At 35.0% G+C, this 14,816-nt stretch overlaps 1 protein-coding gene across 2 annotated transcripts; it reads right to left on the bottom strand.

Annotated features, from left to right (window-relative positions):
• Positions 1 to 50: 50 nt before the first annotated feature.
• LOC112703337 (pentatricopeptide repeat-containing protein At5g48910-like) lies at positions 51 to 4,071 on the bottom strand. Of its 2 annotated transcripts, XM_072199546.1 has the most exons (4): positions 1,929 to 4,071; positions 1,206 to 1,252; positions 1,065 to 1,120; positions 51 to 648 (listed from the first exon to the last, which is right to left on the bottom strand). In XM_072199546.1, the coding sequence occupies exon 1, from the start codon at positions 3,952 to 3,954 to the stop codon at positions 2,026 to 2,028; it is 1,929 nt and encodes a 642-aa protein (XP_072055647.1). In that variant the 5' UTR covers positions 3,955 to 4,071; the 3' UTR covers positions 51 to 648; positions 1,065 to 1,120; positions 1,206 to 1,252; positions 1,929 to 2,025. The 2 variants fall into 2 exon arrangements, with proteins under 2 accessions (XP_072055647.1, XP_072055646.1); XM_072199545.1 differs by having other exon boundaries at positions 51 to 1,120.
• Between the last annotated feature and the right edge of the window lie 10,745 nt (positions 4,072 to 14,816).

The following is a 14,816-nucleotide window of genomic DNA, read 5'->3' as shown; positions in this document are numbered from 1 at the left end:
AGCTGCCACTAAAACTATTAAATAAAAAATGTTTGTGAGAAAATTAAAACTAATCCAAAAGATTTAAAAGTTTATTTATTTTGCATTCATTAATTGTTATTAAAATTTAGAATAATTAGATAATATTAATGTTCTAGAAATATAGAATGAGAGCACAATAACACTATAAATAAGAGTGTATGTGCATTCTAGGAAGGGAGCAAAACAATAGGCACTAATAATAATAAAAATTTTTCCATTGTGTTTTGATTATTGTAGGAAGCATCATGGAAGAGGATCAATCAAAAGAGAGTCATGGAAGAAGAGGCACAACCCTGGTGGGAAGTGAAGAAGGCACAAAACTTGAGCTAACTGTGGATGAAGTTGTGGAAGGTTATGTAGGCTCACTTGGATTATCCCAAATCTTGCATGTGCTTGTGGTTTCATTTGCATGGATATTTGATGCACAGAGCACATTAGTGACAATCTTCAGTGATGCACAGCCACATCGGAGGTGCAAGAATGGGGTGTACTGCGCTGACGGCCGTGGCAGTTCTGTTTGTGGTTTGGTGCCTGGGAGCTGGGAATGGGTTGGTGGAGATAGAAGCTCCACGGTAGCTGAATGGGGACTTATATGTGATAGGAAGTTTCTTGCTGCTGTTCCTGCTTCTGTCAACAAAGTCCTGTTCAGAAAGATGTATAACTAGGAACCTGAAGGATTTATAGCAAAAAAACATGATGGGAAAGATAATTATAGGAATATTCTAAGAAGGTAGTAGGTGCCATAGGCATATGTTCTAGAATAGGTGATGTGTCTTAGTAGTAGAATGTTTTAGAGTCTTTTAGGTTCCTATAGAATGTAATCTTTTATGTTGAATAAAATGGAAAAGAAAAATATTTAGCTTTAGTTAGTGTAGTTTTTAGGAGTAGCTTTAGCATATCAATTTTCTTATGAAGACAATTGCAGAACTAATCCAACATTTGAAACAGCATGTTGTTATATGACAACAAAAGTTAATCATGAGCTCCATAAAATCAAAAGAAAGGGGAGGGGAGAAAGGAACGAAAGATAAAGAGGGACTCACAAAATAGCGGCTCTTATATTCAATGAAGAGAAAATGGCAATGGAATCTCCAGCAGCCTAAACATCAACAATGAAATTAAAACAAGTAGAATAATCACAGAAACCCAAGAAGTAACCATAGCTAAAAGCAATTAAAACTTACCAATGGAACTTGGTTGAAGTGAGCCATGATAAGGGTTGTGCAAGCAGCTGTAAATCAAATGCATTGGAGTCATGGTTTTTTAGATTGAATTTTGAACTAGGATTTATCTTGGAAACTAATAAGAATAAAGACTATACTTGCTCTTACCCATAATACTAAGGTATTAGGATTTATCTTATGGATGGAATAGTTTAAGTAATGGAGTGAGTAAGATGGTTTGGCATTTCATCAAGGGAAGGTGTTTGTTTCAGTGTTCTATGAATAAGGAACATTATGCATGAGCAGTGATTGGAGCTACAGACTACCGGTGTGACAAAAATGGTAGAGCTGCAGCTTGGATGGGAACCTTGAGGTGTGTTCCCCTCTCAAAAGTGGTTCTAAGGAAATTACCTTCGATGGTGATTGGAAAACCTCTCCTCCAAAATTATTAATCTCTGCACAAGAATGTACTTGAAAACAGCTCAGTTATGACAAAAGTTCTCTCAAAGTCACTTTTAAGGCACATTCACATGACCGTAATGATCATTTGTTTACATGTAACTTAAGAAGAATTTTATACAGTAAATGCCAACTAAATTTTGAAAAACAAAAAGTAACTATAGTACTTGGGAGGTTTATATATTTGAGATTACATCAGTCTGAGCAAGTTATGTGCAAAAGGCATCTACTTTATGGACAATAAAAAGGATCTTTTGATGTACAAATTCTAGCAACTATACTCACCAATACAAAGGCTTTGCTTTTCAAAGACACTCAAAGGAGGTTAGTAACAGTTAGAACAATCGAAAACCTATAGTTGCAGTCACCATAGAATGACCAACTACCAGTAGTCCATACAAGAACATGAACCATGCTCAAAATGGTGAAACCGCTTCCTGTCCCTGATAGTTATCTTGCGATTGTAAATCTTTGATATTAATTTCATGGAGGAATGACAATCTTCACAAATTCGCAAGTTTTTCACAATCTGAAGTGGGGTCTTTGGTTTTGTACTAATTAAGCCAAAGGCAACTGCAATCTTCTCACTGTGGTAATGCAGCACACTTTCTTTATGTGTCTCGTCCATCTTAAGCAAGACTTGTGTGGTATCTGGCCTATAACCTTCAAAATTGAATTTGTTCGAAATTTCCTCCAACATTGAGTGTATTTCTTTGGCACTAGGATGGGAAACATCTTCAACAAGAAACTCATGAATAACACCATCAATCTCGATCCAACTGCATCCAGGGTCTTTCCTTATGTCCAAGTCTTTCATCATCAACCTCACCTCTGCAACTGCATCCCAATCACCAGATGAGGCATATATGTTCGAGATAGCCACATATGCCCCACTATCGTGTGGAGCCACTTGCATTAAAACCTCTGCTGCACGCCTTCCAATTTCAACATTCTTATGTACCTTACAAGCACCAAGTAAAGCCTTCCATATGACATCATCTGATTTTATTGGCATGTTCAATATAAGTTCTTTGGCTTCTTCTAGATATCCAGCACGTCCCAAGAGATCAACCATGCATCCATAGTGCTCTATCCGAGGCACAAACCCCACATTAACCATATGATTGAAATATGATCTACCCTTGTCTACTAACCCTGCATGGCTACAAGCACTCAAGATGGCTATGTATGTTACATCACTAGGGGATATGCCACTTCTTTCCATCCTCGCAAAAAAATCAAACACGTCCTTGGCTTTACCATGCATGGCTAGACCACTGAGTATAGCATTCCATGTTATCACATTACTCTTAGGCAGCCTCTCAAAGACCTGAACAGCCTTCCCAATGCTCCCACACTTTGCATACATATCAACTAATGCAGAGCCAAGAGCGTCATCAATCTTAATCTTGTTCCTCTCTGCATACAAATGCACCCATTTCCCCAGTTCAATGGCCCCGAGCCGTGAAATTGCAGGCAACACGCTGACCAAAGTCACCCGGTTCGGGAGCAAATCCTCCATCTGCATCCTATGAAACAATTCTATGGCCTCCAAAAAATACCCATTTTGTGCATAGCCGGAAATCATTGCATTCCAAGAAACCACACTCCTTTTATGCATCCTGTCAAACAACTCCCTAGCAACCGTAAGGTTCCCAACTCTCACATACCCATCAACCATCACATTACACAGAACCACAATACCCTCCTCCCTCCTCTTATCCCTCATCACTTTGTTCATATAATCAACACCATCAACACTCCTGCGAAACAAAACATGGGAATCCTCCATATTCCCGCACATCACATACATCCTTAGCAGATTGCTAACCACAAACTCATCACCAGAAAATCCAAACTTCACAACCAAACCATGAACCTGCTTCCCTTCCTCCAACCTGGTCAACACTGAACAAGCCTTCAACACAGAAGGGAAGGTGAACCTGTTGGGTTCCACCATCCCATCAGACACCATATTGCAGAAAAACAGCAAGGCATGCAGTAGCCTATCATGGGTTTCAGCAAGTGCTCTTATCAACGTGTTCCAGGCAAAGCAATCTGGTTCAGGCATTTCATCAAACAACGAGAGGGCATAGTCAATATCACGAAAATCAGAGGTTGCAGAGTGCCTGAGAAGCTCTGTTGCCACAACAGGTTCATGGTTTTGTGCTGTTTTGATGAGAAAGGCATGCACTTGCTTCAATTCTTGCATGCTTTGGCATGTCCTGATTTGTGTGAGGAGCAACTGTGAATGATGAGGTGTGCTGGTTTTGGGGTGCAACAGCGGTATGTTCATGTTTATGGATGACATTAACTTTGGAACTTAAAGAGGATTATGGTTTTGGTTTTTGGTTTGGATATACCCCTTCTCTTAATCGTGGCTCCACCGTTGGTTGTGTCAAGAACAAGGTTCTGAAAACCGGACCAGTTATCAAACCGTTTATCATTGATTTATTGGTTTATTAGTCTAATCGGTCTAATCGAGATTTAACCGGAAAAATCGTTCCATAATAAAATAATAAACAAATTATAAATAAACATCCTAAATATCTTTCAAATTTAAAACCCTACGTAAAATATCACCAACTAAATGTAATTAATCATCAAAATATGCAATAACTTACTGCAAATTTGTTGACAATTAACATAATTATACTTCCATTAAAAATAGCTGGATTGAATTACAATGCACAAGTTAAAGATAGAGAATATTGTCTTAATGTAGCTAAGTCAAAAAGTAAAACAAAAAATGATAATGTTGCACATAAACACACAACAGAGCCCGAAACAAACACACAACACAACAGAGGCTGAAACAAAAACACAACAAAGCCTGAAACAAAAAGAATCCAACACGGAGGAGGGGTAGCAAGTCGGCGAAGATCAAGAACAAGGACAGTGCAACCAAACAATGAAAACAGAATTTTGTTTATATAACAAAACAACCAAAACATGAATCATAGAATCACTAATTGCAATTTTTTTCTTCATAAGAACAGAACAATGAAAACATAAAGCATATAATAAATCAAAAGATCACCAACTGCAAATCTTTTAATAAGAACAGAAGTTAGAACAGTGAAAAATGAAGAAAGATTAGTAGTTTCAACCTAATTTTAACAAAGCTCATCACAATGATTAACAACAAAAAAAATCAATGAAGGAACAGTGAATCAATAACACAGGCAGTGCAAATTCAAGAAACTTTAATAAAATTTGACTACAGAAACAGACAGTAAAGCAGTAATAGAGTTATCAATTTAAAATTTATCATCAAATACATTCAGTGAGCAAAACCAATCAACCAAGTACTGACTGGACATTCAGAAAAAAAAAGAATCAAAAGAACATTTAAATCACAGCAAAAACACAACAACAATAGAAACATTTAAAACAAAGCAACCAAAAAAAAAATCTAAAAATCACCATTGTTGAAAACAATGATTTGATCCGTGTATGCTCAAAGAATTAAAAGCTAAGCTTACAGGAAAGTGAAGAATACCAAAACCAAAGAACCTTCAATCACAGCTTAAATCAAGAACAGAAAATCACAACAAAAACAAAAAATTAGAAGTAACAGAGGAACAACAGAACAACAACACAAGAACAATTAGCAAATTAACAAATTCACAATGACAGTTAAAATTTACCAGAAGAACTCTAATGCAAGTGGAATCATCATGCTAATATGTTTTCTACGTAGCTAAAATTTCCTAATTATTAATATCCAATTATTCTAATTTCACATGCAATCAACTTACTAAGTTTCTAAAAGCTAGAAATTATAAAACCAACCAGAAAAATGGTTAAAGCATTTCATCAAACATGTTGAGTGCGGTAAAATTAAAACAAAATAAGAGAATTCAAAGCTTAATATCAATGTAATAGAGAAGAGAACAAAATAAGATCCGTTTTTGTGTAAACCGGGCGGGTTTCGGTTCGGTCCAACCGACCGGTTCTTGTCCGGTTCAACGGTTTTCACCGGTTTTTTACACAACAGCTTTATATATCTGAACGGATCGCTAATGTTGCCGGTTTGCAGTTAAACCAATCCGACTAGCTGGTCCAATCCAGTTTCAGAACATTGATCAAGAGTTTCTATTACAAAATTGTATTATGTTCTTAATAAAAAATAAAAGGTGAAAATAGAAAATATGCTATTTTTTAGTAAAATTTTAAAAATAAAAAATATTAAAATGAAATCAGAAAATTATAACGTAAATCAAATACATTCTTAGCATGGGTTTGGTTTTATGTTTTCGTTTTTAGTGTTTTTATTTTAGAATTTTGTAAATAAAAAAGAAAAATAATAAAAGCAATATAATTCAATTTTTATTTTATCTTTTATTTTATTTTATTTTTTTACAAAATTCTAAAAATAAAAAATAAAATAAAACTTAACGTATGATTAGCATTTTTCTAACTAAATAAAGTCATTTTGGTTTTGGAATTTTAGAACAAAAATAACCTGATCTAGTCTAGACTGTAGTTTTGAAAATTAGACAAATCACTAATTTTATGAAAATTGGATAAGTTGAAATGGATTCCACCATTTTCACCGAAGGCAGGAGTTTTTTTGGGAGGTCAGGAGGTTTAATGAGACTACTCTGGCGGACATCTCGACGCTCCAGGTGTCAGTGCGGACAGCAGAGGCAGAGATTGGAGTTGAAGCAGAGAGGATCACGACGGTTGCTGCATTGCCGAAGGAGTTAGCTAAGCTGGGCTTCTTCACGTTGATCTACAGTTTTCAGGCATGAAGAATAAGAATATTTCTCTACTCACCTTCTCTCGAGTATACTGACAAGAGAAAATCTCAAGTTTGCGCTAAAGTTGTTTCTCCAAAATCCTTCAAGAAAAGCAGTTAATTCTGTTCTGCCAGCTATCGAAATGGCGTTGCCGGTGGTGGTAGACGCAGAGTACCTCAAGGAGGTTGACAAGGCCCGCCGGGATCTACGCGCACTCATCGCCAACAGGAACTGCGCTCCTCTCATGCTTCGCTTGACGTAAGCTCTCTCTTTCACTCTACCGCTCAAGGAGGACAATATTCTCAAATTGATGATCTGGAGTTGGTATCACTGCAATCTTAGTTGAAGCAAAAGCTGCACAAGATTCTCGAACACTGATCAACCTACGGTGGAGTCCAATATGCATTTGAAGTCCCTGTAACCCAGCCCTGTCATCCTCTCCGACGCTTCACTCCTTCTATAGCTCTGGTCCAGTGAACAAGACCTCAAACTGATGGATATGCATGAAGCCACTTGGAGCTCTCAAACTGATGATTTGGAGTTGGAATCTCTGGAATCTGAGTTGAAGCTAATGGCGCACAAGATTCTCAGACCCTACGGCGAAGTTGCGCCGAACTGGAACGGAATTTAGGCGTCTGTAGGCAGTAGGTGACAGTAGCAAGGGTTCGGGCTTCATTGGCCAGCTTAGGAAGAACGGCGCGCAACGGAACTGATGGGGATTGATTTCCGGGTCGGGTGGGTCTTGGGTGGTCATTCGCTTGTTGTGCTTTGGGCCCTTTGTGGGCCTGGCACAATCCAAAAAAATATTGATAGCTCAACTCAGCAACATAATCAATAGGGGTGGCAAAGCGGGCCGGCCCGTCCCCCTTCCCCCCCACCCGCCTAGGCCCGCACCATAAACGGGGCGGGAAACCCCGCCCTGCCAATTAAAATGGGTTCAAAATGCTTTTCCGTCCCACTTTATGGCGGATTGGCGCGTTGGCGGGCTAGCCCGCTTGACTTTTTTTTTTTGAAAAATAAAATTCATTAAAATTAATCAAAAACAATAATTAAAAAATTTAATACTAATAAAAAATAGTCAAATTATAATATAAATTTTTTTACTATTTTTTTAATTTTTAACTTCAATCAAATTGTTCAAAATAATATTTGTCAATAGAATCATCTTTTTTCTAAAAAAAATAAGTCACAAAATTTAAGCATATATACGAAATTGTATTACAAAATAAATAAAGTTAATAACTAAAAGAAAAATAAAAAAATAAAAAAAATGTTTGAAAATTATATAATTATTAATTTTGTAGTAGTAATCACTCTTTTATTTAATAAAAAAAATCTTTGGCAAGACAGGCCGACCCGCCCCGCTCTGTCAAAATCCGCAAATTTGGCAGTGTGAATTTGGCAGATTTTTTTTTAATTTGGCAGGTTTCAAAATCTAGACTAATCCGCTTTTTTTTAGTTGGTTCGACCCGTTTTGCCACTCGTGACCAAATTTTTTTGTTAGACTGACAGATTTGATAACACTAATTTTAATATTGAATTCCATGTGAATATTAAAATACACTTGTCACAGATAAGAATATAAAAGAGGAAGCACTACAATTTAGGATCAACATAAGAAATAATATAGGTTATGCTACTTGTATACCAAAATTAACTTCTAAAGTCAGCCACAAGTATAAAATACATGTTAAAATACAAATACACATTAAAAATAAATTAAACTACACATATATTCATACACAAATACATTGATAACTGATTTCAGTGACTAATTTTAGTGTACAAATAGCATTTCTTAATAAAATAATACTCTAAAGATATTCTCAAGAAATTTAATATTGGACATAGACATCCCTAAAAATTTAATTAGGTCTCAATTCCTAAACTGATTCTGTCATAAGACCATTTTCAATAGAAAATCCATCCCAATCTTTATTTATGACCCACCTGTCATAAAAATAACTCCACATCAGTTTTGTGTCATAAACAATAAACAAGAACTTAAAGCATCTCTCTCTTCTCCATTAGGAAGAACTAACTTTAATCCCTATTGTGGTCTCACTTAATTAATTAATTAAGGTAATTAAAATTAATGTAATTATTTTTTTATAATAATATTATTTAAATTTATAAATTTAAAAATAATTCACTGTTAAAAAATATTAATATTCAAAAATATATATATAACAATAATACACAATAACAGCTAGTTTTCAACGACTAACTTTGCAATAGCTAATTTTGCAACAGTTAATTTTTTAATGTGATTAGCATTTTAAAATTTATAAATAAAAATAAATAATTCAACAAAAATTTATTTTGTAATGTGTAAAAATTAAATTCATTTTTTATATAAATAAATTTAATTAATTATAATTTAATATAATAGTATAAATAATTAGTCAATATTGATTGAATATAATTATTTATATTAATAAATTATTAAATAAAAATATAATTATTAATAAATTGTTAGCCACATATGTTTAATTTTGGTTGGCTTCTTTTTTAAGAAGCTTAGTTTATCTGATAAGGGCTTCATTTGCCTCAAAAAATATAAAGAAACTCAACTTTATTTTCTTTCCACACTCAATCTCCACTTTTTGTGAGAGGAGTAGTGATTGGGGCTTCATTTTATCACATTGGACATTCTCTAAAACAAATAGATCCCTTCATTGTTTTGACCTGTTAACAATTAATGGAGAAATTCTATGTGGTCGTTGACTAAGTGATCTGGTTATAACGATAACACGTGTCGCTCAAAAGACAAATGATCATTTTACAATACAGTAAAAATGACGTTCTTTTCACGTAGCTCAAAATAACATATTTTTCAAGACATAATTATCCCGAAAATACCTCCCAAATTATTGAAATGGTGTGATTTCTTCTATGTGAGTATTACAAAAATAAATTATCTTCTTCAATCTCCAAGCTTTTGTGTTTGAGAGAGCTATTTATAAACATTGCTAATAACAAGTAGGACAACATGTTTAATTCCTAGCCATCAAAAGGTGTGAGATGTATTGGTGATAATTTAAAGGTTGACAATACTGCTAGTTTTAATAGAGGTGAAATAAAAAAAGAAAAGAAAATACCCTAATTGCAAGTGCAAAACCTATTATAATCTTCAAGTCTTGCATTTTGAAAAATCTCAATAGTTTATTTTTTGCTGTCTTTCCTTCAAGGTAAGGCAATGATATATTTTTTTTGATGTAGTTAGATTGTGACAATGGTATTAAGTTGATATTGGTGTATATATATTGTTGCATTTGCAGATAAAGTTACCATAATATGATTTCTTTGTTTGGTTTGATGAGATTTTTGGTATGGAAGATAGTGTAGTTGAAAAGAGTGCTATTTTTTTTGCATGTATGGATGAAGAGGTTAACACAGTTGCTCCTGATATGCATGTTAGTAAATAATTTGGTGCTGTTATGAGTAAGAGAATGAAAGATGGAATGAATGAAACAGTTGGACAAACTGTTGAAAAAGAAAAACCACAATAAAGTTGTCAAGATAGATGGATTTTTAGGGATTTTAGTGGTTTATTTATCAATGCATTTATAGTAGTTGTTGTTGTAGTCATTCATACCTAGCTTCGACTGGATTATCAACGAAGTTAAAGAATAATTCCTTCTCTAAATGGTTGTACTCCTCTTGATGTCCAAACAAACACACACACACAAAGAGAAATTTCAATAATAGAAAACACACAATTTTGTGAAGCTAAACCCAAAATATTTATATAAACAAAATGAAAAGCACGAGAATTCTCAGTCAGATTTGTTGTCGAACTTTTTCGTTGGTATTTCTATTAGATTTTTCATAAGAATTTCCATGGGAGAAACACCAATAATGAAATGTGAGATTTTTTTGTCGCATTCTAAAATCTTCCGTAAAATCAAATGAAAATTTTTCGCAAGAATAGCATTTGTTTTGGCATGAGTATTACAGTAGGTATTACTGTCGGAATTGGTAGAAGAAAACTGAAAATCAAACACTTTTTTTGGTATGACTATTAGTATTGAATTGGATCTCACGGTAATCTAAACATAGTATTTTATTAATAAATGAAATTTAAGTTACTATTTGAATTTTCCGATTGAAAATCTAACGTAATTTTGGGGCTAAATAAACGAGCACAACCGCCTTCTTTCCCATTGATGAGTTTAGAAAACTCTTAATTGAATTGATGATGATCAAACATTATTAATATAATTGATTACAAAAAATATTAATTTGAATTCTATTTCATATTTGCTAATTAATAATTTTTGTTACCTACATGTTATGGGAATTGGGCACAAAAGCAAAACAAAGCCCAAATTGTGTCAAAATAATTTATTCAGCCTTGTGTGATATGATATACAATATATGGCTTGAATGTTATATTGGGCCAGTAAAACAGATTTGATGCCCAACAAGGTGGCTGGTCCGAAATTAAAAGGGAATTGGGATACTATGATTAAGTTGCTCTTTTAATATATGATGAAACCTAATTTCTTTGATACTTTGCTGCATGCTTCCACGGACACCGCCCTTTCTCTCAATGGATTTCAAAATTTAATTTGCTAGCATTGGAAACATAAAAAAAAAAGAAGAGAGAAATCGATTTGATTGCTTTAATGACACTACATGCTACTCAACAAAGGAAAGTGAGAAACTTGAATTCACTTTTATTCTCTCTCTTTGTTCATTGATTATTGTTCAAATCCATTGAATATTTTCTCTCTTCTCTTTCTACTTATTTCTCACTTTCGGTCACTTCCATAACAGCAATCATGGAAGCTTTTGCAAGCTATCAAGATGAAGTTAGGAGCAAGCTAAAGACCATCTCAATGATGGCAAGAAAAAGAAACATAAAGTACGCTGTGGCTGAGATTTTCATCACTTATGGTAAGATTTGGTGATGAGATCTTGGCTTCTCCATACCAAAAATGGTTGAAGAAGATTCGGCCAGCAAGGAGAAGATCCTTAGAGAGATGGCTTGTCTTTGATTCTGCTCAACCACCACAGGAGGTAGCTACAGTGGCTAAGTGATGGAGGAGGCAGAGATTGGAGCAGATGAAGCTATCATCATCATGAAGCATCAAGGGCCAAGAATTCATCTCGGAGAGCAAGACAAGGATGAAGGGCTCGGATTGATGAAGATTGATGACCAAAGAAGAACTAGAGGTAATTGCATGTTGGGTTTTGCATGGGTTATCTCTTCTTTCTCTCTGGCCGAACCGGTTTCTCGAAGAAGAAGAAGTTGGCTTGATTTTTGGTTTAACTGTGGAGGCTTCCCCTTCTATAAAAAGGGAGAACAATCATGGCTTGAAGCAAGGAGCAAGGAGTGAGAGTGCAAGGCACAGAGTTCTTATAGCTACCTAAGCTAATAGAAGTTCTTCTCCTTCAATGTATTCTGTTCTGTAATTTTTCTGTTTAATTTTTTCATGTCTTGAGTCTCATAGAAAAAGGTAAATAGTGAGGTTTGTATGAAAAAGCCATAGAGTGGAAAAAGACAGAGAGTGCAAAATTAAAAGAAAAAGCCATAGATGTCTTTAAAGTTCCTTTGTACATCTGTGTTGTGTTTCATGATTCTGTGGGAATCCCCTTGTAAGTTGGGTTAGCACTTGACAGTTGAAAGCTTGACAGTGACCAAGTCAAGTTCAGGATTGGGTTTAGAATTCTGGACTTGTCCCAGATAGAAAGGGTAGTTCCTAGGGAGAATTGGTGCTTGTAATCAAGAATGATTATAGTGAAATTTCATCATCTTTGTGATGGAGACTGGATGTAGGCTGCACTGCACTTAGCAGCTGAACCAGAATATATCTGGATATAATTTTTTCTCTCTTCTACTCCTTTTCTGTTTCTGTTGGACAAGAGATAAAACCAAAAAATATCTCGTGCCAAGTGATGAGACAAAAAGGAAAAGTCTCATGGCTAGGGACGAGACAAAAATCAAAAAGTCTCCAGAAGTTATTTCAAAGACCAGCAAGTGTTCAGAAGTGAAAAAGGGGCTAAGATTCAACCCCCCTTCTCTTAGCCACTGAAAACCATCAATTGGTATCAGAGCTTGGTCTCAAAGAGATCAAGCTTTGCAGCTTGGAGAAAAAATCCAGATAGCAAAAAATAGTGGCTCAAATCTGGTGTCCTACAATCTGACCAAAGGACAGTCAAGCAATAGACCTCCTCTTTTCAATGGGAAAAACTACATCTATTGGAAGGAGAGAATGAAGATCTTTGTGCAAGCAGTGAACTACAGACTATGGAAGATTATTCTTGAGGGTCCTCAATATCCAACCACCACAAGTGCAGAAGGAGTAATCTCTCTCAAACCTGAAGCTACCTGGACCGATGAAGACAGAAAAAAAGTGGAGCTCAATGCAAAGGCTATCAATCTGCTCAACTGTGCTATCAGCTTTGAGGAGTACTGACGGGTATCAAGATGCACAACGGCAAAGGAAATCTGGGACAAACTTCAAATCACCCATGAAGGAACCACCATAGTGAAGAAGACCAGGATAGATATGTTGAGCAAAGAGTATGAAATGTTTGCAATGAAGGAAGGATAATCTATTGATGAACTGTTCGAATGTTTCAACATCATCATTGTTGGCTTGGATGCTATGGGAATCAAGTATCCTGAATCTGTGCTTGTGAGAAGAGTATTGAGATGTCTCACAAAAGAGTGGGAAACAAAAGCATTAATCATTTCTGAGAGCAGTAGTTTAGATTCCATGACATATAATGACTTGAGAGGAAATTTACTTGCTTTTGAAAATACTTTTTTGAAAAAAGATTCAAAAAAGAAAGGAATTGCTCTTACATCTGTGACTAACCCCCTGGATGATGAATCCAGTGATAATTCCTCTGAAAATAAATTTGTGTTGTTTGCCAAAAAATTCAGAAAAATGATGAAGCTCAAGGAAAGAGGCAAAGGAAGCAGCTCAAGAAGACAAAAGAAAGATTTCAGCAAGGTGACATGTTACAACTGCAAAGAAACTGGGCACTTCAAATCTGATTGCCCTAAGTTGAAGAAAGAAGAGAAGCCAAAAAAGGGAAAGAAGAAAGGTCTGATGGCTTCTTGGGAAGACTTGGAAAATGACTCAGAAAGTGATGAAGAATTCGAAACCAAGTCCCAACCATGTCTCATGGCAGATCATATTGAACAGGTAGTCTTTCACAACCCTGAAACTGAAAATCTTCATCTTATGATTGACCACCTTTCTGAAAAAATTAGATGCTTCTTGCTTGATAACCAAGATCTTGAACAACAAATCACCATTCTTAAAGCTGAAAATGGTTTTCTCAAAGAAAAGATAAAGGAGGCCGAAACTGCTTGTGAACTTGTTAAAGAAAATAAGTAGTTAAAAGCCCAACTTAGAAGCTGTGAAAGTGATCATTCTGTTGTTGCATATGTAAACTGTTTCAAGGAAAATGAGGAATTGCTGAAAAAGATTAAAAGTCTTGAAAATGACTTAGCCAAGTTTACTCAGAGTTCCAAAAATTTAAATCAAATATTGGCTAGTCAAAAATCTCTTTTTGATAAACCGGCTTGGGGTTTCACAAAAATTTCAAAACTGATGAGAAACCTTCTTTTGAAAATAAAGCTTCATCTTCTAATAATACAAGGTTTCAAAACCCCACCTACTTTAACAAATCAGCAACTCCAAGGTTTTGTAGACTATGTAACCAAAATGGACACTTTCCCATTCAATATTTTTTTGGTGAAAGAATGATTGGTGACAAGGTTTACAAACTTGTTTTTTACTACAATGGTTTGGGACATAGGAGATGGTTTAACGTGAAAGGATCCAAGAAGATTTGGATACCTAAGGTCACTTGAGCTTATTTTGTAGGTATGCCTAGCATCCAAGCGGAAGGACAATATGTGGTATATGGACAGCGGATGCTCTAGGCATATGACCGAAAAGACAACCTTCTTCATAAAAATTGATGAGTATAATGGAGGGTTTGTCACTTTTGGTGATGATGGTAAAGGAAAGACAGTGGCCATTGGAAAAGTGGATAAAAGTTTCTCTTCTTGTATAAATGATGTTCTCCTTGTTGATGGCTTGAAACATAATTTACTTAGTATTAGCCAATTGTGTGATTTAGGTTTTGAAGTCATTTTTAGAAAGTTTGTGTGTTTAGTTGTATGTGAAAAATCTGGAGATATTTTGTTTGAAGCAAAAAGATGCAATAATGTGTATGGATTGACTCTTGAAGATTTGAAAGATCAAAAAGTGACATGTTTTACTTCTCTTGAATCTGAAAAATGGCTTTGGCATAATAAATTGGGTCATGCTAGCATGTACCAAATTTCTAAGCTAGTTAAGAAAAATTTGGTTAGAGAAATTCCAAATATTAAATTTGATAAGGATCTTACTTGTGATGTTTGCCAATTAGGCAAACAAGTAAAATCCTCTTTTAAACC

Source organism: Arachis hypogaea, chromosome 7 (genome assembly GCF_003086295.3).
Source record: "Arachis hypogaea cultivar Tifrunner chromosome 7, arahy.Tifrunner.gnm2.J5K5, whole genome shotgun sequence".
NCBI lineage: Eukaryota > Viridiplantae > Streptophyta > Magnoliopsida > Fabales > Fabaceae > Arachis > Arachis hypogaea.
Note: the sequence above shows the minus strand (reverse complement) of the source record. Positions and strands in the feature narration are given on the sequence as shown.